The sequence below is a fragment of the Phyllostomus hastatus genome, unplaced genomic scaffold (assembly GCF_019186645.2).
Source record: "Phyllostomus hastatus isolate PE091 unplaced genomic scaffold, TTU_PhHast_1.1 phas_contig_209, whole genome shotgun sequence".
Lineage (NCBI taxonomy): Eukaryota > Metazoa > Chordata > Mammalia > Chiroptera > Phyllostomidae > Phyllostomus > Phyllostomus hastatus.
In genome coordinates, this window is record NW_025333735.1 from 18,251,240 (window position 1) to 18,277,413 (window position 26,174).

Sequence of the window (26,174 nt, forward strand, 5' to 3'; positions counted from 1 at the left end):
TGCTTTTTTATTGTCTGTCTTCTCTATAATTAAGGGATTTTTGTCCCTGTGTACTGAAGTTCTGCAAATACCTAACAAGTACCTGGTGCCTAGAAAAGTCTAAATGAACATGAATGACTAAATGAATATCTTTCCATGGACACTTTTTTAAAAAGCAACTGATATTAAAGATTTACTAATGAGTGATTTGACAACTTGCATCAGGCATCTTAAAATTTGCCTAACTCTTGAGACAATAACACCTAAAGACAAAAGGAGAGTTTATTATACACAAAGCTATTCAAAGAAATTTATTGATAAGGGATAAAATGCAATAACCTAGATATTGTTAAAATAGGAAAATGATTAAATAAATTATTGTATATCCATAAATTGGAATGCAGTGCAGACATTAAGTAATTTTTTTAAATTTAACAAAGTAGATTAAGTATAGAAATTAGGATTTAAACAGTATATATGAGACAATACTTATCATTAACAAATATACACATAGGAAAAATTAATGTTAGATCCATTTAATTGTAAACAACAGTGATTTCTAGGTTGTATTTTATAATTGCCTGCTTTTACAAATAGAAAAAAAGATACATTTTCAAAAAGATTTAATCTTATCACTTTCCCTGACACTTTCACTGTTTCTCATTGAATGTGTCTTAGAAAGGAATTTATACTGAAAGAAGTTTGTTTCCTCTTAGCTAACTTGTTAAACTTGTATTGATACAAGTTTTCAGGGATGTTTAATTTTAACTGCCATTTTTGCCTTAGGTGACTTTTTTCCTCAGGAAACCAATACTTGAAATTTAGGCTTGTTACAAGGTAGCTGTGATGTTCCTATTCCTGCAAGGTAAGGTTTAAGACCTTTACTTTTAAAGCAAATTTATGGTGCTAATGCTTCACTTATAGAATACTTCAGTAAACTCTTTCTTCACTTTGATGTAATTGGTTAAAGAAATTGATGAGATTGCTGAGGGCTATAGATAAGAAACCTTGTGTTCTAGTTTAGGTGCTATTACCCACTAGTAATGTACAATTTAGAAAATCATGCCTCAGTTTTCTCATTTGTAAAATGGTGCCAGTTATACTACCAAATAAGGCTGATGTAAAAGCCAAACAAGATTATACAAAGTAGTACTTTGTAAGTGGCAAGTAAATGTTAGTTATCAATTTGGACAATCTTGTAAGATAATTCTGCATTCTTTTATTTTTTAAAGATTGTATTTATTTATTTTTAGAGAGACGGAAAGGGAGGAGAGAGATGAAGAGAAATATTGAACAGTTGCCTCTCACATGCCCCCAACTGCGGACATGGCCTATGCCCTGCATGTGCCCTGACTGGGAATCGAACCGGTAACCTTTCAGTTTGCAGGCTGGTGTGCAATCCACTGAGCCACACCAGCCAGGGGTCTGCATTTCTTTCGAAAATAATTCAGCTATCAACTAAATTATTATAAATGCCATCCAAAATCCTAAGAATTTTTAACAATATCAATTTAAGAGAATATTTTCAATTAGAAACTAACTTTTAAAAGAGACTTGGTATTGCAAATGATTCCCTTAATAATGTGTTTCTACATCATAATTACAACTAAATTACAGAACAACCATCATTCAAAACTGCCTGAAATCTCTCTGAATGGAAGTCCTACAACGAAGGATTTAAAAAATAAGCTATCTCAAGACTGGTAGGAGGGACAGAGACGTGGAATGGGCTTTTTCCAGATACCCACATGTGTTGGATAAAAATTAGGAGGGGTATCTCAGCTGCGGAGGTGCCCCCTGAGGACTGAGGGCTCCCAACCCCATACCAAGCCCCTCTATCCAGGGTTCCAGTGCCAGGAAGAGAAATCCCTATAACTTCCTGCTGTAAAAACCAGTAGCGATTGAAGTTGAGGGAAATGAAGGGCTTCTAGAATCCCGGGCAGTTCCCCATAAAGGGCCTGCACACTAACACACTTGGACTCACTCCCTCTCAACTCCAGAGTCAGGGCAGCACCTTGAAAGGCACCAGAGACATATGAGGAAGAACTGAATTGTCTGGCATCAGGATGAGAGATTGCAGGTCAAAATTATGAACAACTAAATGGCAGTAAATACATATCTATCAGCAATTGAATCTCAAAAAAACAAATAAATGAACAGAATCAGAACATAAACAGAAACAGAATCATACATAGAGAGAACATTTTGATGGTTGCCAGATGGGAGGAGGCTTAAGGGGATTGGTGAAAAAGTAAAGGAATTAAGAAATACAAATTTGTTATTACAGAATAGTCATGGGAATATAAAGTACACTGTAGGGAATATAATCAATAATATTCTAATAATTATGTATGGTATCATGTGGGTGAGAGACTTAACAGGATGATCACTTAGTAAGTTATTTAATGTTTAATCACTGGGGTGTGTGCCTGAAACTAATATAATTAATGTATATCAACTGTAATTGAAAAATTAAAAAATAATTAAAAAAATAATAGTGTGTTTTTCATATTTGGGCTTTAGGGGATGCCAAAAGAACTTTTAAGGCAGTCTTTGGTTATTGGCTTTCTCTAGATGCTGACAATCACCAGTATTTATAATTTACATTAAAGTGCTTTGAAAAACATCAAAAACAATTACAAGATGTTATAATAAAGATAATATTAACAATAGTGTGATCATAATTAAGTTCTTCAGTTTTGAAAAGAAAAAAATAAATCTAGTGTACAAGCGACCTACAGTAGGGAGAAACCTTCAGGAAAATGAAGCCATTATGGAATATCATGATAATTACAATAATTTATTTTATTGTTGGCTTCCAACTAAAGTCTATCTGATGAATTGTGTGAGGACTTACCATCAAGATGGCAGTGTCAGCAGACATGGCTTGCATCCTCCCACAACTACATCAAAATTACAAAATATAGAACAGCCATCACTCAGAACAGTCAGAAATTGAGTTGAGTGGAAATCTGACAACTATGGAATTAAAGAAACCACATCCATCCAGACTGGTAGGAGATACAGAGATGTAGAATGGACTGATGTGACATCCATATGCAGTGGACAAACATTCAGGAGGGATTATCTTGGGAGTGAGGACTCCCTGGACTCCCTAGGACTATCCTGATACCAGGCCCCACAGCCCAGAGTTCCAGTGCCAAGAAGGTAAGTCCCCTCAACTTCTGGCTGCAAAAACCAGCAGGGATTGAGTTGGTGGAAGAAATTTCTGGAGATCCAATCAGTTCCTCTTAAAGAACCCACACATGGGCTCACCTAGTCAGATTCATCCCTCTGAGCTCCAGCATCAGGGTGGCAGCTTGAAAGGCACCAGTGGCACACAGGGAGGAACTGAAGTACCTGGCATCAAGGCGAGCAGAGGCCATTGTCCTTTTGCTGAAACCCTCCCACCACAGAGCCGGCAAGATGGTGCCAGATCTGAGGCTCCATCAACCTGGCTAACAGTGTTTGCCCTGCACTGGAGACCCAATGAGACAGTCCCAACCAACTTATGGGCCCACCCAACTTGCTTTTCCATGTGAATGACTGATCTTGGCTCCTGATGCGCAACTTCCTAAGTCCTCTCAAACAAGCAACAGCTGGCCTCAGTGAGCCCCAGGTCCAAAACTAGCAGCAGCTAGTCTAGATTTGCAGATTGGCCTCATCAGGGAATCACCAAGCCCAGCACAAGTAGCAGCCATCTCAGATTGCTTTACAGCTCAGGCAGGGTGGTGACAGGCAAAACACAGGTTGGGGCCAGCCTTGCCCTGCACCACCTAGGAAATCTCAGAGCCTTCACACCCAGTGGACAGCTACAGACCACACTGGAGCACTATCACTCTTCCCCTACACAGCTGATCCTCCATGGATGGCAAACGAAGGTGGTCATTGGTCACAGCCATTCCTGTAGCTGACTGGCCTGGGTAAATCCCTCCCATTGACCTGCCAAAAGCAATCAAGATTCTCGACTACAAGAAGAGAGGGTACCCAGCCCACAAGAAGGGCGCACCTCAAGTACCCAGCTTGGGTGATAGGGGAGGCTATGCCACTGGACCCTACAGGATACCTACTACATTAGGTCACACTACTAAGACACAGAGTCAAAGCAGGTCTACCTTTTACACAGAAATAAACACGAGGAGGCTGCCAAAACAAGGAGACAAAGAAACATGGCCCAAATGAAAGAACAGATCAAAACTCAGGAAAAAGAGCTAAACAAAATGTAGATAAGCAATCTATCAGATGCAGAGTTCAAAACAATTATTTAAGAAAAAGGTCAAAACTGTGAACAGTAAAATAACAAAAATACATATTTATGGACAATTAAATCTAAAAATCAAACTAAGCAAACAAGAACAGAGACAGAACCATGGGTATGAAGAACATTTTGATGGATGCCAAAACAGGATGGGGTTTGGGTGAATGGGTGGAGGTGAGGGGATTAAGAAGTACAAATAGGTATTCTGTGACTACCTAGTCACAGAATAGCAATGGGGATGTAAAGTACAGTACAGGAAATGGAGTAGCCAAAGAACTTACAGGCATGATCCATGGACATGACCAATGGTGGGGGGATTACCTGAGGGAGTGGGGTCACTGGATGGAGGGGGAAAAGAGGGAAATATCAGGATAGCTGTAATAGCATAGTCAATACAATATAATTAAAAAAATAAAAACAATTGTGTACATGGAAAATAAGTCTATTTGGCTAAGATTTCACTGAATTAGATGTGTAAATAACTTGAATATTAAACTAATAATATTAAGAGCAGAACAGCTCAGATAGATTTTATTGAGAAGAAAATTAATCTTATATTTAAGTGCTTTAACTCTAATTGTTTTGTATAATAGGTAATAAATATTTATTGATATGATTTTATTTCTATCTCTTTTAGGAGAATTTATTTATCAGAGTGACCTAAACAGTTGAGTGTAACTCTCAGTACTGTTTTGTTTTGTTTTTCAAAACAAGGTCTTAGGTTATTATATGCCTACAATCACCCAGGATGTTTGTAAGAAATGCTAATACTTGAGCATCCTCCCACTCCCACTACCTGAGACCTGTGAAGGAGGGATGGTGAACATGCATACCAGGTGGGCTTTTTAAAAGACCGTATTTATTTATTTTTAGAGAGAGGAGAAGGGAGGGAGAAAGGGAAGGAGAGACACATTAATGTGTGGTTGCCTCTCATGCACTCCCTACTGGGGACTTAGCCCACAACCCAGGCATGTGCCCTGACATGGAATCAAACCTGTGACCCTTTGGTTTGTAGGCCAGTGCCCAATCCACTGAGCCACACCAGCAAGGGCCTAGGTGGTTTTTATTGGTTTTTATGTCCAGGAATGTTTGAGAACTGTTGCATAAATTATATTCAGCCTAACCAAATCAAAGCAATATGACAATTTAAGTGTTACCACCTGCCCTAGAATAGTTTTGTCAATTTTGATGGAAGTCAAGAAGAAAAAAATATATAATTAGAAGAGGACAGAGGTCAAAAGAAAAGCCTAAGAGATTAAATATATAAATACACTCACCTCTTTTAGGTGTTTTATGAAAAAAGGGTGAACTCCAGGACTGCCAGTAGCTTTTACCTGCTTCTCGACATCTCACTTGAAATACATATTTAGTGTTTGGCTCCAGATAGAATGTTGACTGTTGCGCATATGTGAAATTGGTGTCAAATTTTTTTACCTAAAATGGATGAATAATAATGATAAAATGATAGAATGTGTTTTTAAACAATTATTCCATTTAGCAAAAATTCATGGAGCATCTAATATGTTTCAGGCACTTTTCTAGAGCCTGGGAAAACAAGGAGGAATAGGTTACTTTATATGAAACATGGCCATAAGTAATTATATACGTTATTTAACACTAAAAATGAAGTACACATTGTATTAGACAACTCTCTCAAGATTTTATTTTTATTTTTTTAAGAATTTATTTATTTTCAGAGAGAGGACAAGGGAGGGAGAAGGAGAGGGAGAGAAACATCGATGTATGATTTGTTGCCTCCTGGTGCCTCCAACTGGGGACCTGGCCCTGTTACCCAGGCACGTGCCCTTACTGGGAATGGAACTGGTGACCTTTTGGTTCACCGGTCAGTGCTCAAAGCACTGAGATACACCAGCCAGGGGTCAAGAAAGTCAAAATATAATATATACTTAATTTTGAAATAGCTGATTATAATGGGTTAAGAAACAGGGGACTTAATAGCAATTTTTTTTATTTCAGTCTCTCATCTCTGCTCTCTCTGTTCTCCCTGCAGTGGGATATAAAGATCAATAATTGTTCATGAATGGTGAAATAACTTCACCTGGTAATGATGACGTTTAGAAAAAAATTATTCATAAGCTAAGCTGTTAAATTGGTCCTTATTGCAGATTTATGCAAATTATACAAGACCTATTATGTATATGTATATGTAAGAGAGAAAATAAAATAAAATGCTTAAGAAAGTTAAACTGTAAAAATCTAATGGAAGAGAAGTAAGAAAATAGCTGAGGTGTAAACTTACAAATCATTTTCTGGGGCATTGCAGCCTGCTATAAAACATAATGAAAAATGACCCCATGCTGCTTCAGATAGGAGAGAGAAGCCAGGCATTTATACAGCACCTCCAGTATGTTGTGGTAAGTGGATTTACTGAAAAAAGTGACGCATGATTGAAAGGCACACATAAAATATGTATACAAATGCATTTATGCAGCAACTGGAAGAAAACAATTACTACACATTCATGGGAGAGAAAGTTAAAACTATCAAGATTTTTTACGCAAGATATCAACCACATTTAGGGATTCTTCTGTTAAAAACCAATCTTAAAAAAGAACAATCTTAACATAAGTCTTTAAAACTTGCAATACATTGAAAATGTAAAACTCAGGATGTCATGCTCCCTGAAACATATCATTCAGAGTTTCCATAAGCCACATCTCTACCCATGGCCCTTGGGATTTTCTGCTACATAAATATGACTGGCCACGCCTGGAGTTGCCTGGAATCCAGGAGAGATTTCACTTGTGCCAAAAGTTTGACTTTCAAATGCATTCTGCTTCATATTAGCTGCTCTAAGAAGGGAATTATTATTCTCCAATATGTCTCTTGCCATTACATTTATAGATAAGTCCCCTTATCTATACTTCAGAAGTACCCTGAAGTATAAACAGAATGTTAAACTAGAAAGAAGAATTTTTCAGAACTGTTAACAGTTTTTTCTACCATGAGGCTAGGCAGGTGACTGCTTAGGACCTTGCAACCACAAGACGATACCCCTGGATGACATTTTCAGAGGCTGAAATGAACATCAAGAGCTAGACCTAACTGAGTGCCTGTGGCAAGGATATGATCTCAAGTGCAAGAAACAGAACTTTATTTTTTATTGCACTTAATTTCTAGTTAGGCCCTGAGTTCTGAAGGTGAGGGTGCGGAAACTTAATCTCCATCAGTGTGAGGTACCTCTTTTCTTGGGGTTACATCTAAGTTTCTGGGAGCATCCTTGGGTGGAGGGAAGGAGAATCTCAAACCTGCTCAGAGTTCTATAATCCTGACTTCCTCCCTCTCCAAAGTTACATGTGGCCCAGGGTAAGCAGTTCCTTCTCAGTGACTCACCAGTGTCTTAACTGTCTGGGTTCCTCCCTCTTACCCCTGGCCCTGGCCAGTTTGCGCTCTTAGGTTCAGGTAATCTTTATCTAGTGTTTGGTGGAGGAGGGAAGGGGCACGATTATTGGAGAACTTAGTCATGACCACTCACATGTTCTTCCAAGTTGTCTGTCCTTTTACCAGCATTTACACTTTTGAAATGCAAAGGCCAAGGATTTGACCCTCTGCTATCTGGGCACTGTTTTATTTGCTATTCCAAGAAGAGAATGAATACTGGTTTTGTATAACGCATGAGCTAAGAATGGTTTTTACAGTTTGTACATGGTTGGAAGAAAAATCAAAAGAAGCTTATTTTGTGATACATAAAAATTATATGAAAGTCAAATTTTGGTGTCCAAAACCAAAATTTTACTAGAATGCAACAATGTCTACTCACTTATTGTCCTTAGCTGTTTTCATGCTGCACAGCACGGTTCATTAGTTGAGACAGAGGTCTTATAGCCTGCAAAGCCTAAACTGCCTACTGTTTAGCCCCTGAGTAAAAAATTTGCCAGTGCCCTGGTCTTGTATAATTAGAAAAATGAGTCACCATTAATGCATTTACTCGGACTTACAGGGAAGATTTCCCTAAATTACTGTCTCTCCTGCTGGGACTCTCAAAGGCAAATAATACTATTACCAATAGCTAATGTTTCAAAATTATGTGAACTAGACATTACAAGAATCAATGTAGGTACAAAAATGATTATGGAACAGCCCTGCCTTCTAGGGGCTCACAGGTAAAGGATGGGGAAATGTGCTTGTAAACAGGTAAGTATATACGATATGGCAAATGGTCTTGAGACAAGGTTCACAGCAGTGGGCAAGGATTGCTGCTGAGGATTGTGAGCTCAATTTTTGACATACATTTGATATGCCAGGGAGACAGCCCATGAAGATAATCAAGTAGGTAAGTACTTTCCCCATGGTATCAGCCTGTAGGGATTGCCTAAAGGGCTGTCTGATACCTCACAGTCTACATGCAGCTTAGCTGAAAGGGGCTGAAAAGCATTCTCAATGCATTGACTTTGATTTTCAGGTACTTCCTTTGCCCTACTAAGGTGGCCGCATGGCTCCCTGGAGGTTAAGATGAGGCGTAACAGTAGCTGCCCGTATGTACTGGACATTAACTCCATTCCAGGCTCTGGGCTATCTTCGTACAACACTTGATTGTCCCCACGACCCTATGAGGTAGGTGCTTATCTTATTCCTACTTTAGCTATGGGAATAATGAGGCACAAAGGAGATAAGGAACTTGCCCAAGCTTGTACAACTAGAGAGGCAGAGCCAGACTTTGAATTCTAGAGCCTGTGTGCTTAGCCCCCAGGCTTTCCTGGTAGCTGCCTGCCACTTGAAATAAAGAACCTCCCTTCAGCAATATCTGCTGGAGGCAAAGCCAAGGTTGAAGAGCAAATCTGTAGTCCTTAGTGTCTTCCCACTGTTCTGGACTCTCCACATGGGGGCACAGACAACAACAGTTTGTGCATGACCCAGACACAATTGATGGGGTAGTAAATGTAAAGCACAAAACTTCCTTTTGGTTATTACTGACTGGGCTGGGGTCATAATAATTCACCTTTTCCTGTGTGAGTAGTTATATTCGGAAGAACCATAGTAGAAGGGATAGGATATGGGTTTTGGATCAAAACCTGTTTTTTCATTTTCCAAATATTTTTGGGGTATCCAAAGTGATGCAGGTTTTGTGAGAGGCACTTAGTTCCTAACAGTGTAAAGTTTGGAGTACCCGACTTAAACGCCTTTGAGCCCGTTCTGTATGGAGCTGATAGTGCCCATCATAGAAGATCATCATGAAGGTTAAATGGGACAACAAATCCCCTTTCAGCTCCTTCATTTGCCTGCTCCTGGTTGAAGAGGAGGTTTTGAAGAGTGAGCTCAAATTTACCGGTTACCCAGTCTCACAATGAATGGCACTTGCAGCTCCACCAGGGGGAGCAGAGAATGAGAGTTTACACCAGAAAACAGTTGGTTTCTGAAAACCTGTTCAGAGATGCTGATGATATAATTTCTTTATATTTCCTAAACATTCTTACAGCAGCCTATTACCCCCTCCTACTATGCCAAATAAGGGAGTTTTCATATTCTCAGCATTGTCTTATTATTGTGACACTACGCAAGGGTCTCAAGTGTCCTATGGAGCAAAACTCTGTTAATTCAAAATCCAAGACTCAAGAATTTCATTTAGGCTGTTTTTGAATTTACCTAAATTCCACAGAGGCAAAAGACTGGCAGTAGATTTTTGTTCAGAGTTTACCTCACTTGTCCCAGGTTGAAGCCTGGGGTTTCCGTGCACAACACAGATGCCATAATTATTTAGTCAAGGAGTCCAGCAGGATCGCCACTTGGTTATTGACCAAATGATGCAGCACATGGATTTGCACCTAAGTGTAATCTAAACAACTTTGAAGTTCACATTTCTGGTGTAAATGAACAAAGGTAAATAAACAACTTGAAATCAGCAATTTATTTTTAAAGAGCAATCTTTAAAGTATGTCAGGAAGTCAGTATAGTTTGACCCTCATCTTCTTCACACTCTGTAAACACATTGTTCTACAGTAAAACTGATGCTCAGAATGATCAGGCTGAAGCAGAAGAAGGTTTTGGAATCACCCTAATCACCAAAGATTAGTGTTGAATACATATCATTTTCATCCCCGAAAACTGGTCAATTCATACATGACACATAACTTATTTTGAAAGAGGGGATTATTTTATTTTATTTGGATGAGTGTGTTCAATCCACCATCTTCACCCAGAACTTTCTTTTTTCCCTCCCTCCCTCCTCCCTCCCTTCCTTCCTCCCTCCCTCCCTCCCTTCCTTCCTCCCTCCCTCCCTTCCTTCCTTCCTTCCTTCCTTCCTTCCTCCCTTCTCTTTCCTTCCTTCCTCCCTTCTCTTTCCTTCCTTCCTCCCTCTCTCTTTCTGTCTCTCTCTTTTATTCTTTTTTCTTTCCCATCCCCACTTCTTCTTTGCCAGTCATCAGCTTGTTTTTTATCTCTATGGATCTGTTTCTGTTTTGTTTTCTTTTTTTATTTGTTTTGTATTTTTTAGAGTCCACATATATGTGAAATCATATTATTTGTTTTTCTCTGTCTGACTTATTTCACTTAGCATAATACCCTCTAGGTCAATCCATGTAGTCACAAATGTCAAGATTTCATTCTTTTTAATTGATGAATAATATTCCATTGTATATATGCCACATCTTCTGTATCCATCATACATGATAAATTCTCAATTAAGCAAAGCCAGACAACTCCATTTCTTAATTACTTGACTAAATGGTAGTTTATTGTAATTAAAAAAATAAAATTGCATTTCTTTTCAAATACCCCAAATTTGAAATTTTTTCTCGGACTAGTGTTACCTTATAGTTTAAATTAGTGAGTTTTTATTAATGTTCACAGGTGCTGTTGTGTGATGTGATTTTATTAATGAATCTTATACCTATGCCACTCCGAAGATACCTGGTAACTTGCCACTGGTATTTAAGGATGATTATTTTGTCTAGATATTCACTTTTTAACCTTATGCATATCTAAGCCTGAGGCCTGTACTAGTTACAAATCTAACATTTTGAATTGTATGTTTTTTCATTTAAAAAGAGACATCTATAAATCTGAAGCTCTTTTTGAACAGTTTTTCTTTTTCTGGATGCCTGTTAAATTTCAGCATAGAATCCTTAAATTTTATATTCATGATCACTGATATAAATTTCACCCTAGGATACTGCTACAAGGAACTAAGTAGATGGAAATCTCTTAGCTGGACATTTGTCTGTTTAGAAATTCACAAAAGGCAAGAGGACCCTTTCTGCTCAGAAAAAATCTCTATGGAAGCACAGTATAATCATTATTAAAACTAGAGTGGTTTGAAAATCCCACAAAGAATCAGATAAAAACATGTAAATCATCAATAGATCATTGTAAGCCCACTGTGGTTGTTGACTGTTGGTTGGCTATTTCTTCATTCACTTACATGTTAAAGAATAGTGAAAGTTAGCTTACATTCCAAGTTTGGTTTGTTGTAGCCTTGTATCTCATTTCACAGGAAACCTTTTCAATTGTTGATTGACTATTCCAATGAATTATGGTCTTGGGCATTGTTGTATTTATATCCTCCGCCCTGAAAATGGTGACTGCAGACGGTATCACTAGAAAAAAACAAAATCAAAACCCCAGAAATTTAAAACTTGCCTAGGGAGAAATGTGTAACTTTCCATCAATCTATAGACATGCTAAAATCAACGTACTAAAAGAAAACAATTTTGTAATCTAATTAATGATTTTTTTCCTGGTTTTCTATTCTGTTATGTAGGAGAAAATTTTGGGTGTTAAATAAAATTCTTTTCAGCCCATTCTTCATTTCTTTTAAAAGGAACTCCAATGATCTTGTCTTTCCTCCCACCTCTCACACCCTTATAATCCTAACTCATGAAATTCCAGAGCCTGGCCTTATTAACAGAGTGTAAAATAGAAATAAAGGAGGTAGCTCTTCTTTCCTGCATCTGTTTAGGGAGAGATGATATTTTGCATCTTAAATTTAGTTTGAAGATTGATTTGATAAATTGTTAAATTTAAACCTTTTACAATAATATTATTTTAATTCTATGGTGTTATATGGAAATTTGAATGAATCTTTACATTTATTGCTAACTTGTTTTATTCCTCATTAACATAAATCTGTACTTGAAAGTAAATTTGAACAAAGCAAGTCTCACAATACTCTTTAAAACTTTATCAATTGTTACTTTGTTCTCTGACAATAACTTTCAAAATGGAACTGAAATTCTGATTATCTTACTAGTACTTTTGTTTACTAGGAGTAAGGGTGTAACTGAAATCTCTATATATTTCTAAAATGTATAAATACTTATAAGTGTGTTCTGTCTGAATAGAATAGAGTCATTGGCATTTTCCATTTCTCCTATATGCATAATTAGGACAATAAAAACCTATGACTTTGCTACATGTATTATTTAACAAAGAACTCAAGAGTCTATATGTATATTTTTAAGGAACATTCTTATAGTTTAATGTCCTCTGTGAATTTATTTTCTTTTCATTTACTCTAAATTTATAAATTACTCTTTGGGAAAATTTTTGTTTTATTATTAACTATTATCTATAATTATGTGCACAGGTATATAATTTATAGAGAAATATAAAAATTAACAATTTCAATCCACTGAGCCACAACTGGCAGGGTAAAGACTTTACATTTTGAAAAAAACTGTCAAATCCAGATCCAAATGTAAAAGAGAATTTAGCATATGATAAAAGTATATGACAAAATCATAAAAGAAAATAGTTATAATAAGAAATGACAAACATAAAATAACTGACCATCTATTTGGAAAACAAACTAAATTAGATCCTATGAAAGACATTGACTGGTGGTTGAACAACCATTCCCAAACCTCTTTTCCCTTTCCCACCGGAAGTAACTTCTATCCTTAATTTTTTGGTAATAATTCTATTATTTTCATTTTTTACCTCATGTATGTTTACCTATAAACAATGTATTATTCAGTTTTGCCTGCCATGAAATATTTATTTAAAAAACAAAGATTCCCCCCGAATTGTCAGGTAATCATAGATACCACATTTGAAGTTTCCGCTTATATTGAAATAAAAAACCAGATTATAGTTCTTGGTATCTTTCCAATGACATGTATTTACCCATAATTATTCACTGGGGGAATTAATATTCAAAATGGCAGCCAGAGGACAATGCACTTCATGTGTTCAAATGTATTTCTCTACAAGAGAATTTTAATCATTCCTCTCACATGTCATTTTGGCACAATGTTACTGCATTATTAACTCAGCTCTGCCTTTCAGCACAGACTCTGTAACTTAATTAAAGCCCAGTCCCATAGCTGTTAGGTGGAAATTGCTCCCAGGAGAGTCCACTGCCCTCAATTTCATAGAATGGTACATTTATCTAGCGTGAAATATTTCATTTTTAAAGTGTCACAAGTGAAAATAGTTCATCTGTTAATATTCTGGTGGCTTTGTTGGGTAGAGCCCCCTACACCATTACATTATTTGGATAATGAGAAAGGAGGAGGAAGGAGAAGAGGAGGAGGAGAAAGACAAGAGAAAGAAAAAGGAGGAGAAATAACTCCAAACAAGAGGCTCCCTTGTTCACAGTGTGAGAAGTCAGATTTGCAGGTGGCAGCCAGATGAGATTTTCCTTTTATGGGAAGTGGGATGGTAATTGACTATGGCAAGTCAAGAAGTCTGGGATGAAATCTAGCTGTCCTTACTAGCTATGTGACCTTGAGCAAATTATTTCATCTCTTTCTTCTTCTATAAAATAGACACATAACATTTGTGATCGTTTCCAGAATTTAATGTGATATGCTTATTGTCTGCAACACAATTCAATGATGTTAAGATCATAATAACATCACAGTGATGATAATAGTAATACTACTACTAATAATATAGTTACTAAAAATTACATTGCCAGAAAGATAGTAGACATGGTAGCCTTTAATCATCAGTGATCTGTCAAGGTTAATCTGTTATAAGAAAAGGGCATATTATCTCATCCTACCTCAAAATGTAAATTTACAAAAATAAATAGATCATGGGCAAGAGAACTGTATATTTTAAGCATATATACTACAATGGAATTATTTTTCATCACCATAGTCAACAGTGTTTTTTTCAAACCCAGTATTCAGAGCATCATGACAAACTTTTAGACTAATCCTAAAAGTTGACATAGTCAAGTTTAGTTAAGACAGAAGTTGAGATATTAGTTCCAATCAAAGACCCTAATGATCTCTCCAAAACACTCATGTTGTGCCCCAAAAGAAGACATCACATCCTCTAAATCATTAGACAGCAGGAACGTTGTCAGACACATTGTAATGTGCATTTAAATAAAACAGGATAGGAGTTGAGGATGTTGTAATTAGAAGCTCCCTAGCTCTGCAACCTCAAATTTCTTGATGCAACTTTACCTGTTTCCTCATGTATACACGTATATAATCTCTTTTACAAAATAAGGCTGCTGTGAGGGTTAAATAAGATAATGTGTGTAATAGCAGTTAGCACTGAAGAAAGTGCTGTGTGAATGTTAGCTGGCTGAACTCATCCTTCATCCAGTCCCCCTTTATCTGTGGCGGGTAGTTTCTGAGACCTTCAGTGGGTGCCTGAAACCAGGCATAGTGCTGAACCCCGTTACACTATATTTTTTCCTGTACATACACACTTGTGATAAACTTTAATTTATAATTAAGCACAGGAAAAGATTGGTAACAATAACTAATAGTAAAGTATAACAATAATAGTATACTATAATAAAAATTATGTGAATGTGTGCTCTCTCTTTCATAATATCTTTTTGTAGTATACTCATCTTTTTACTCTGAGTGAAAAGCACTTTACAGCTTCTCCTTGACACATCTGGATTGCCAGCATCATTACTCTTGCGCTGTGGGGCCATTATTAAGTAAATTAAGGGATACTTGAACACAAACACTGATACTGTGACAGTAGCCAAGATGGCTACTAAATGACTGACAGGCAGGTGGCGTATTCAGAGTGGGTGGATGTTGTGGACTAAAGGATGATTCACAGCCTGGCAGAATGTAAGAGGATGGCTCAAGATTTCACCACACTACTCAGAATGACACACTATTTAAAACTCATGAGTTGTTTATTTCTGGAATTCTTTATGTAAGATTTTTGGGCCACAGTTGACCAAGCATAACTGAAATCACATAAAGCAAAACCACAGATAAGGGTCGACTAGTGTGATAGAAACAGGAATAATTGGCACTGGGATCTTCACATAGCAGGTGATTCACACCTGGCACTCTTGGCTGAACTCTGGCTTTAGGGCTGGGATGTAGTGGTGAAAGACCCACTTTCTGGAATTATCTTAAGGAGAAAACCAACTATAAGCAAAACTTCAGCCAAAAGGTTGTTTATGGCAATAGTTCAAAATGATGAAAATTACAAAGCAGTCTAAATCTCCAACAATAAGTGACTGTTAAAGAGATTTATTAAAAATGCCATTATAAAGTAAGAAATATTTATTCTATATTATATGTTTAAAAGGCAAAGTCTAAAAATAGCTGAAGCAAAAAATTTTAACATTTATTATACTTGGCTGATAAACAGAGATGTCAACATAATTCTCTACAATTCTCTATGTAATTTGTAAAACTTTTCAAAATAAAACTAAAAACATAACTTTCACAATAGTGCATACAGAAGACTTCTTTATTATACTGTGCTTCTCACAATAAGAGACTCACAACACTTTATTCTAATTCTTATTTCTTTCCATCTTCTCTGGTAGATTGTAAGATACTTAGGGCAGCAGGTACCTGTCCATCTTATTCCTTCTAGCCCTTAGAACAATGCTTGAACATAGAAAGTTATCAATAAATATTTTTAAAACACATATACCCATGTAGAAATTATAGGTCCTTTAAATATTGTTTTCTTTATCATGATCTACAGGAGCTTTCAGGGAAATCCTTTCAGATCTAGACCTCACTTAACTGGGTCAGCACAAATCCATTGTTTATTTGTAAAGAGGTAGAATTCCTCATTCTTTACCTATATCATCCAGGTGAACTTGCAGTTGTTTTGACTTCTCTGTGCCAAGTACATTTGCAGCTTGGACCCAAATCAAATACTTCTTGCCTCCTTGTAATGAATCAGTGGAGATGTTAATATAACTTGAAGTGAGGTATTGTTGCTGTTCTTCTGTTTCTAAACTTTAAAAAAAAATTATAATTACCACTTGCATTTGGCTTGAATTAATTATTCCTTCTTTTTTGATGCTACCTTTTTAGCCCACATTCAGAATACAACATTTACTGAAAAATGGATCACAATTGATTTTATTTTGACAATTTAAAACAAGAAATCTAAGACCATCTAGGGCCACAGTGTGACTCTCATGGGCCCTAAGCAATTTTGTCTTCATGAACTCCTTCTATTAAGAAAAATATAGTGTATATATGTGTGAGTGTGTTTTTAGTTATTTATATGTGTACATACCTATGTTTTTATAATGTTTACAACTATTGCTATAAGGGCAAATATATTAACATCACATATTAAAACACTTTCTTTGACTAACAGTTCATTTTTTCCTTCTGATTTTAAATTAAATTAAACATTATGATGGACTCCTGAAAGTATTGTGGGCCCTGGGCCCTGGGCCCTGGGTTTACTGTGTCTATTGAATAAGTTGGCCCTGGACGTAGCTTGAAATAAGGAGCACCCTCTAGAAAGGAGCAATGAATAGAGGTTTGGTGCAAGGGCTTTGAGTTGACATTTCTACCAGATGCAGGATAAGGACATGAATGAGATGAGGGGTGCTGATGGGGTAGAGATCTGGTAGGGCAGGGGATGACTAACCTTCCAGACAGAAAAAAAAAAACTAGCACATTCTGAAACAAATAATTGAAATCATATGCCATTTTTGAGAAAGTACAACAAGTTCAATCCTCTAGAGTGTGAAAGCATAGGAAATAACTTAAAGTGGGGCAGACCAGGTCAAAAAGGCTTTCTATGGACTTTGATAGCAAAAAATGACTGGAACTGGTGGCTGGCTGGGTGAGAGAAAAGGAAGTCCTTTGCTGCGAAAGAGGATGGAGAAGTTAGAGGAGAGTGACCTGGTTTGGAATGAGAGATAAAGAGCTATTAAATTACTACTTCAAAGTATATTTATCTAAGTTTTTATAATTGAATAATTGAGGATATCTAACACACCAATTAAACTTGGTAAAATTTCAAATGTTATTTGTTAAGACTAAAACTTAAAATTTTCTTAACTGATATTCATTAGCTTTGAACAAAAAGTTTGAGCTTCTTTTTTTTCTACTCTATAATATTTTAAAGGGATAGGGGTTGGGAGTAGTGGACAGGAGGGTACTGGAGAATGTTTCTTCCCTCATTTTCTGTTTTCTGTAAGGAAAGATTGTCATTAAACCTCCAGGCCTCTTGTCCTGCCCTTGCTTTCGCTTCCCTTTTGAAAGTGAGGGTGATTCTACTTGAGAAAAATGGGGCGTGTGCACCTCAGTCCCCTCTTCTTTCTTCTACCCCCAGGAGTCAGAAGACCAGAAAGGTAGGTCACTGTCTTAGTCCACTCCTCCAATATGCTGTATTGTTTAGAAGAGCGAGTCTCCCACGTGGGGACCTGCAGCTGTCTGGTGCTGGCTGTGACCGAGGGCGACAGCAATAAACCTGTTTATTCTGGGAGGATCAGGATTAGAAAGTTTACTGTTGCCACATACCAAAGCCATACACTCCATTACCAAGCTTCATCAGTAGTAAACATTAAAAATTATTTAAATATTTAAATAGATATTTTTATACTTTTATTTTGGCCAACTGACTCGGTGGTTCCTCTCATTTGGTTTAGAGCTCAGGGAAATCTGCAGAGGTCAGCATAGGGCCCCTCAGATGCTTACACACATGACCTGTGATCAGTCCATTCATAACATGAATGTGTTTTCACTAGACTTCACTGAGTTTACACTTCTTGAACTCTTTGAACTGCCAACTGCTTTTATTTCCTTTTTTGAATTTCTCAGTCAGATTTTCTACATCCTGAGTTACTACATCCAAGTTAACATTTCTACTTGTTTTTTAAGCCCTTTGTTGTGATTTCTGCCTTCACTTTCCCTATAAAACTAGTTTTCTAAAATGCCATCCATTCCAAGGTGAAGCCTTCTGAATCCTCTTTTTAGCATCTGTCCCTTTTAGTTACTTAAAATTCTTAGTTATCTTGGTTACCGGACCCTGTCCTAGCTTCTGAGTGAGAGCTCCTATATCTATTTTTCACACCTGCTTGGTGACATCATCCCTCCTTCAACCTTCGACCTGGGTTTCCCTCCCTCCTTCACTCACCACACTGAGGGTCAGCCTTTGACACTTGCCTGTTCCCTTAGCTCTTTCCCTCGGCTCACTCACCATCCTGCCTTTGATTGCTATTCCACCTGCATGACTACCACATATCTGTGCTTTCCCTGTGAGCTGCCTTTGAATGTCTAAGACCAGAACTATAGCACATTTCCAACTAAACAATCTTTTTGTGAAAATGAGCATTTCTTGCCACTTACTCCATTATTGTCAACAACGTGCTGCCTGATAACCTCACTTTGCCATTTTTAATAGTTTTCTCTCTGTCACCCTTAAGAGATAACCAAAGAAAGTGTAGTATTTTTAAAAATATTGTTTTCTTATCTTTCCTTCCCATTTTGGTAGCTGTGACCATGGTCTAGTTTTATCTCTATATTCATTATCTGTTTGGTACATTACTTGTAGATTCTTAACTTAATTGTATTGCATTGTGAAACCTAACTTGATACTCTAATACAGAAGGGATATAACCTTGGAATTTGAACAATGGTAAAAAGACAAGTACCCTACATTCTTATAATCAACAAATTGAATACTTCATAAATTTGTATGTCATCTTTCTTCATGGGTCATGTTCATCTTCTCTGCACTGTTCCAAGTATAGTATTTGTGCTGCTGAGGCAAGCAATGGCTTGATTTCTTTATCTAATACCGTCAACTGCTCTCTGTCCTGGGGAACTCAATAGGCTTTGTGAGGAAGAAACAATTATAAAATCACTGGCCTCTCATCCCTAGGGTTCCACTTCAGGTACTGTTACTATTATGTGTCTATACAGCAGCTCCCAAATTTCTTCAGGCCCACTGTCTCCCAGCCAGAATTATAACTTGCTAGCCACTTAGATTTATTGGAATCCAACATGGTATGCTTGCTAAGACACAAAACTCCAGGGAGGAAAGGAGAAACCAGCCTCACACTACCAAATAATACATGCATTTATAAATAAAAATATTACATGAATTATATTTCTATTTTTTAAAGTTATTGCTACTATCAGAGCAGGATAACCTCAGCAGGCAATTGAGAAATCTCTCCAAGGCTGACAGAGGTGGAGGAGTAGGTAAAGGGGATATATAGCATGAAGGTAGCAGCAGCTCCTCTGTCTAGTTTGCCTGAGGTTTTTAACTCTAAGGGCATATTTTCCAGTGGTGCCTTTTTCCTCTCACCAGCAAGATCACTGTGAGCACCAAGGGAGGACAAGAAGGACCTATCATCATGGTGTTGAAAAGCACAGGGCTTGGATTTTAGAGACAGACTTAGGTTCAGATTTCAGCTCTGCCCCTTGATAAAGTGTGAGACTTAAAGCCAGTTACTTAATCTCTATGTACATCTATAAAAACAGAAATAATAACATTGTTATCATGAGTAAATGAAATTAATCAGTAAATGAAATAAGAAAGCATGAAGTAGTCATCTTCACACATAATAAGGGGGCTTATTAAAATACAATTATTATTATGACTTAAATGGTACTTGTGACCTGTGACTTTTACACATATAAAAGAATAAAAATGGCCCTGGCTGGTGTAGCTCAGTGGATTGAGTGCGGGCTGGGAACCAAAGTGTCCCAGGTTCGATTCCCAGCCAGGGTACATTCCTGGGCTGCGGGCCATGACCCCCAGCAACCGCACATTGATGTTTCTCTTGATGTTTCTCTCTCTCTCTCTCTCTCTGTTGCTCTCCCTTCCCTCTCTAAAAAAAATAAAAATAAATAAATAAAATCTTAAAAAAAAGAATAAAAATGAAATTTTAAAAATTGCTGTATTTCAACAGGTGATATTTTATATTGCTTGTATCTGAGGTCAAATCATGCCATTAAATTCAAGTGTTTAGATGACCAATAAACATGAAAAGATGTTCAATGTCACTAATCATCAGAGAAATTCAAATTAAAGCCTCAATGAGATAGTATCTCACACCTGTTAGAATGGATATCATCAATAAATCAACAAACAAGTGATGGCAAGGATGTGGAAAAAGGGGAACCCTTTTGCACTGTTGGTGGGAATATAGAGCAGTGGAAGCACTGTGGAAAGCAGTGTGGAAGTATCTCAAAAAATTAAAAATGGATCTGCGATCCCACTTCTGGGAATATATCCAAAGGAATCCAAAACACTAATTCAAAAGAACATAATCACCCCTATGTTCATTGCAGCATTATTTACAATCTCTAAGATATGGGAGCATCCCAAGTGTCCATCAGTAGATGAGTGGATAAAACATCTATGGGACATTTACACAATGGGATATTACTCTACTGTTAAAAAAAAAGAAGAAGAGGAAGAAAGCTCTATTCTTTGCAACAGTAGGCATGGGCCTGGAAAATATTATGCTAAGTGAAATAAGCCAGTCAGAGAAAGACAAATCCCATATGATTTCACTCATATGTGGAATCTAATGAACAAACTGGACTAACAAGTAAAATAGACACAGACTCATAGATGGAGAACATATGACAGCTAAAGGGGGGAAGGAGATAAGGAGTAGAGGGATTGAGCAAAAAGGAGAAAAGACTCATGGACATGGACAACAGGGAGGTGATTGCTGGGGGAAGAGGGGTATAAGGAGACGAAATGGTAATGGAAAAAATACAATAAAAGTCATTTTAAAAAGTGAGCTACAAATTTAAATTTTTGTGATATTATTGGAAAGCCAAAATAAATAAATAAATAAGTTCAAATGTTTACATAGTTGCCTTATAGTCTTTCTGAAATAAGCTGGAACATAAATAAATTAGCAGAGAATTTGTTATAAGGTATGCTAACCTCATACTAAGAAAGATTTAAAATGTGAAAATAAGAAAATGGCAACTATGTGTAAGTAGTAAGTAGGGCATCTTTGAATATTTTCCAGTTAGAGAAAACCACATGCACATTTTAATTGGCTTGTGGCTAATTTTTGAACCGCACATTTTAAGACTGTAAGTCACAATGAAAATGTATTCTTAAACTGACATTAACCATGATTACTAGGTAATTTAATTTTTCTTTTAAAGCCTACTCTCATATTGACATCTAGACTACAATGCACTATTTTAGATGAAGATTTCAATAATAATGATTGAGTGTACTTTAGGACTGTTTCTATAGAAAACTATACAATACAAAGTTTTTGAATGTCTTATTTCTATTTCTTTTCCTCATGTGCTAATTAATACATGACAGATTATTTGTTAAAGAGAGTCATCATGATTTATATTTCTGAAGTCTTCCGTGCACCTAACTCTAGTTGTACTTAACAGATTTTTCAATAAACACTGCCAATTTATGGTGATAGTAGTGAATAGTATCTTTTGTTTATTTAATTACTCATTGAACAACTTTTATTTAATACTCAAACTATGTTCCAAGCACTGGTTAGACAAAACTCCAAGAAGGAAAAGAGCAACCAGCCTTATTCTACCAAGTAATAAAGGCATTTCTAAATTAAAATACTATATAAATGAACAACAGTGAACAACACAGATAAATCCCAAACCTCATGGAGCATACATTCTGGTAGAAACATATATAGTGTGTCTTCTAGTGATATATGTTCAGAAGAAAAATAAAGCAAAAAGGGGTTAGGAAGTGCCATAAGTAAGGGTAGGGGAATTTTTTTGTTTTAAGGAGATGGGGAAGGTGTATCTGAGGAGGTGACGTTAGAATGGTAAATGATAAAGTTTTGTGGCTCTTTTTAGGAAGAACATTCTAGGCAATATGCAAAGGCTGTGAGTCAGAACCTTGCTTGTCTGGTTCAAAGAAACAGTAAGGAGGTCAAGAAGGCTTGATAGAGCGAGTGAGATTGAAAGGGATTAGAGAAGAGATCAGAGAATTATGGAGAAAGGGGAGATTTAGAAGGCACTGTAAGGTCACACAGGGCATTGAAGGACCCTGGTTTTGATCTCCGAGCGGAATCGGAAATTTTGAGCAGAGGAGGGACAGGAGCTGACCTGCATGTGAAATTGATTGTGCTGGCTATTGTGAGTAACTAGTGAGCTATAGGAGACCCCTAGCTAGGATGTTCTTGTATGAGCTCAGATGAGAGATGCTATGGCTTGGATCAGGATTGCTATGTAGGTAGTAAAAAGAGGTCAGATATTAAAGATAGATCCAATAAATCTTGCAAAGAAGACCAAGTATGTGTGTACAAATGTCAATGTATCAGCAGATGAGGGAGGTTGTAGTGTTGGGGTCTGCCCTGCCTGGTCTCAGGAAGCTGTAACCCCCCGTGACTTAGGCTGAGTGAGAAACCTCCGGACCAGGAGTGACTAAGGAGACAAAACTTATTTCCCTGGCATGAACACTGCCTGTTCTGTACCTGGCCTCCAATGCTTGATCAGTTAGCCAATGACGGGTAAGATTTCCCAAGGAGGGAATCGCCTAAGACAGGCATGATCATGAGGAGGCCTCAGGGAAGAGACTCGGGGCTGTGGAAATGGAGAGGTGATGGACATCAACCCCTGCCCCCTCGGCTTTGTCAAAGCCTGAGTCCTTGTTCTTAGTTGTAAGAATTCCAAGTCTCCTGGCTGCCTTTGTTTCCTCTGCTGATTCAGGCCTGAGGAAATAACAGGGGCAGTGCAGCCCAGACCAGAGTCGGCGGACCCCCAGGGTAATCAGGCCTGGGACATAGAATATGCAATATCCCATGAGATCTGCTTGCTGGAGGATGCTATTGAATTAGAATTTGAAGGCACAGGCAGGAAATGAGACTAGCCTTTATCCTGTAGTGATAAAACCCCAAACTCTGCCCAGAATCCCAGCAGGAGTTCTGCCAGCACCTTTGAAAATTACCTACTTGTTTGATCTTCCCTGCCAGACTGGAATCCACAAACTGTATCTGTATTCTTAATAAAAGCCTACTGAGACAGGGACTCGTGGCACTCTCCACTAGAGAGAATGGCCGTTCTGTCCCTATTTCCCCACAGGACCTGGTTGTTTCTGTGTATGTTTTTCTTGTGTTTTGACGAGCATCCACAGCAGGGATAGATACTGCTGGCCAGTATCCACCACATTGTAGTATTTCTCATTGCTCCTATTTTCTCAAAGAAATAGGAAACAGGTCATCAGTAGAGAACGAAAGATGTTGGAGACCAGAGGTAAGAGAAAACATAATGAAGTAATCATTTGGCTTAGTAGGGGAGTGACTTGGCCAGTGAAATGTTAGTGGGATTGCTGGCTGGCTCTCTGGGCCCAGCTGAGGTTAGTGGTTGTGAATATAAAGTAGTATCGATCAGAAAGTTTGTGTTTATCTCCAGCCACAATTAACTTTCTGAGTACAGGTGCAGAATTGGTGAGGAAAGGGATTTAAAAATGTAAACTGTTCATCCAGCCCTAAAAGAATTACTGGAACACAACATAAGAGCCTTAAAAATATTTGGAATCATGTCTGAACAACTATTTCTGGTTGTTAGGAATATGCATGTGATAAAGAAAATATGGCCAAAAGCAAGCAGATTGTATGAATTGGCAGAATAAATGATTTTAGGATGTCTGAAAGTATATACAGGGGGACCCCCCAAAATTTGACATTTGTTTATAAAGATTTGTGTATTTATTCTTACATGTTTAAACTTCAGTTACCCTTCAAGTACTCTTCATATCTTATGATATATGTATCGAGACATTTTTCCCACTGCTTAAAACAGTTTTTTAATTCATTGATTTTAATGCCTTTTAGTACTTCTGCTGTTTTTTGTTTCACCTCTTTCACATCAGCAAAATATTTCCCTTTGAGAACTTTTCTCATCCAGGGAAAACAAAAAAAAAACATCGCTCAGGGTGAGATCCAGTAAATAGGGAGGTTAGGACATGGGGGTCATGACATTTTTGCTCAAAAACTGTTGAACATTCAGCACAGTGCGAGTAGGTACACTCGTAAATCACCCATCATTAAATGAGCAAACATGTTGAGTCTTTAAAAAAAAGAAATTCACTGAAGCTGAACTCAGCCTCTCACAACAAAGCCAGCTGATACACTGATACAGATGGGTTTCTAGAACATTCACCTAGTGGGGGAAGCCTGTACTACAAGGTGCCAACCCCCTAGAAGATAATCCTGGTGTTTTGGTAGTCCCCCCTCATAAATCATCTAAAAATAATAGCCCTATTTGTTTTTCATGGCACCTGAAAATCCTACCATTAGTTATTCTAAACAACTGTGAGCTTTTCATGCTCAGAGACAGTGTCTATTTTTTTTTTAGTCTCTAGAGTTGAACATAATGCCAAGAAGACAAAAAAGTGCTAAATAAATATTTGCTAAGTTGACTTTAATGGAATGGAATGAAGGGCCACCATCATTCATTAATTTTCATTCAACAAGTATTTATGAGTAGAATGCATGGTGTGAGATACTACAAAGGCTTCTAAGATAAGGAAAGAACACATTTACGTAAACCTGTTGTAGGTATTGGGACAACGGTAGGTAGACACCAATTAACAGAGGCTCATTTTTTTTTCTTTCACTACCCATTGATGCACAGCAGAATTCAGGGGGAGTATGTGAATGGCCATGCAACTCTGCTGATGGGGTCACTATAAAGGTACTGTGGAGAAAGGAAGTTCTTTAGGCAATACAGACACAATTCTTAAACTTTATAACTTCAACCCAACACCAGAAGGAAACCATTAGGGAAATGCCACCTTTCTGCCACTGGTAAAACAAATGAGTGGGCTGAGATGAAATGCCTGTCAGCACGTGTGATTTTACTGGAAAATAGAACCACACGAGTTGGAAGTGAAACCTTGCAAATGCTGATTTCTACCTATCTGCCAAACTGGGAAATCCACTAAGAACCCAGGATCAAGAAGAGCCTTGTTAAATCTGGTTCTTACTACTTCAACCACAAAATTCATTATAAGTCAGCTTTTTTCTGGGAGGTAAGGCCTTTTTGCTAGTTAGAAAAATCGACTTTTTCTTCTCTAATTTTTTTCAACTCATGGGTGCATTTTTAAGCATAAGATGAGATGTTTAGCTTTGCTTACAGAGATCATTCTTTGGATTTGCTAGAGAACATTCCTGTTTATGCTAATCTTTCATGTCCTTTTTAAAATATAATAAAATCCCATTAATTGGGACTCCATTAATTCAGAATTTTTATTAAATTTATCTGATTTTGGCTGTAATTTACTTTTTATTTCAGAAAAGACAATGAAAAAAATTTTAATATGTATGACCTTTATTATTATTCTTTAACTAGACTGTGAAGGCAAAATACAAGAAATGTCTATTTCTAGTTATCAGTTAGAATAATCACACAACAAATATTTATTGAGCACTTACTATGTGCTAGACTCAAGTAACACAGCAGTGAACAAAACGAATAAAACAAACAAAAGTTATTACCCAAATTGAGTTTACATTCTAGTTTGAATGAATGAATAAATTTACTTTTGACATATGTACCGCAGCCAGAAAAGTAGTCTTACCTATTAGAACATATTTAACATCTCTTTCTAATAATCTGTCCAAAATTACTGTTACTTGGAAAGAATGTAAATAACACTGCTGTTTATAATATCCTATAAATGATCATTTTTTTAAATGCTTTACATTAAACTCCTCTCCCGAATCAGGTTTTGACGTAAGACCAAATTAAATGGAGGTCAGCCTTGATTGTCACCATAATACTTTAAAATCACCTTTTTGTTGTTAATGTCT

The 26,174-nt window shown here is 37.1% G+C and overlaps 1 protein-coding gene and 1 non-coding gene across 2 annotated transcripts in view; both read right to left on the reverse strand.

Moving 5' to 3' along the window:
* The window catches only part of IL23R (interleukin 23 receptor), a 63,007-nt gene that overhangs the window by 22,060 nt on the left and 14,773 nt on the right, over positions 1-26,174 (reverse strand). The window contains exons 5-7 of the mRNA XM_045835564.1: positions 16,223-16,383; positions 11,645-11,790; positions 5,515-5,671 (exon numbers count right to left, since the gene is read on the reverse strand). Coding sequence (XP_045691520.1) covers positions 5,515-5,671; positions 11,645-11,790; positions 16,223-16,383 — 464 coding nt within the window. The remainder of the gene's footprint in view (positions 1-5,514; positions 5,672-11,644; positions 11,791-16,222; positions 16,384-26,174) is intronic.
* On the reverse strand, positions 19,060-19,166 carry LOC123816601. Its single transcript, XR_006785307.1, has one exon. It is a non-coding gene; the product is annotated as a U6 spliceosomal RNA (small nuclear RNA).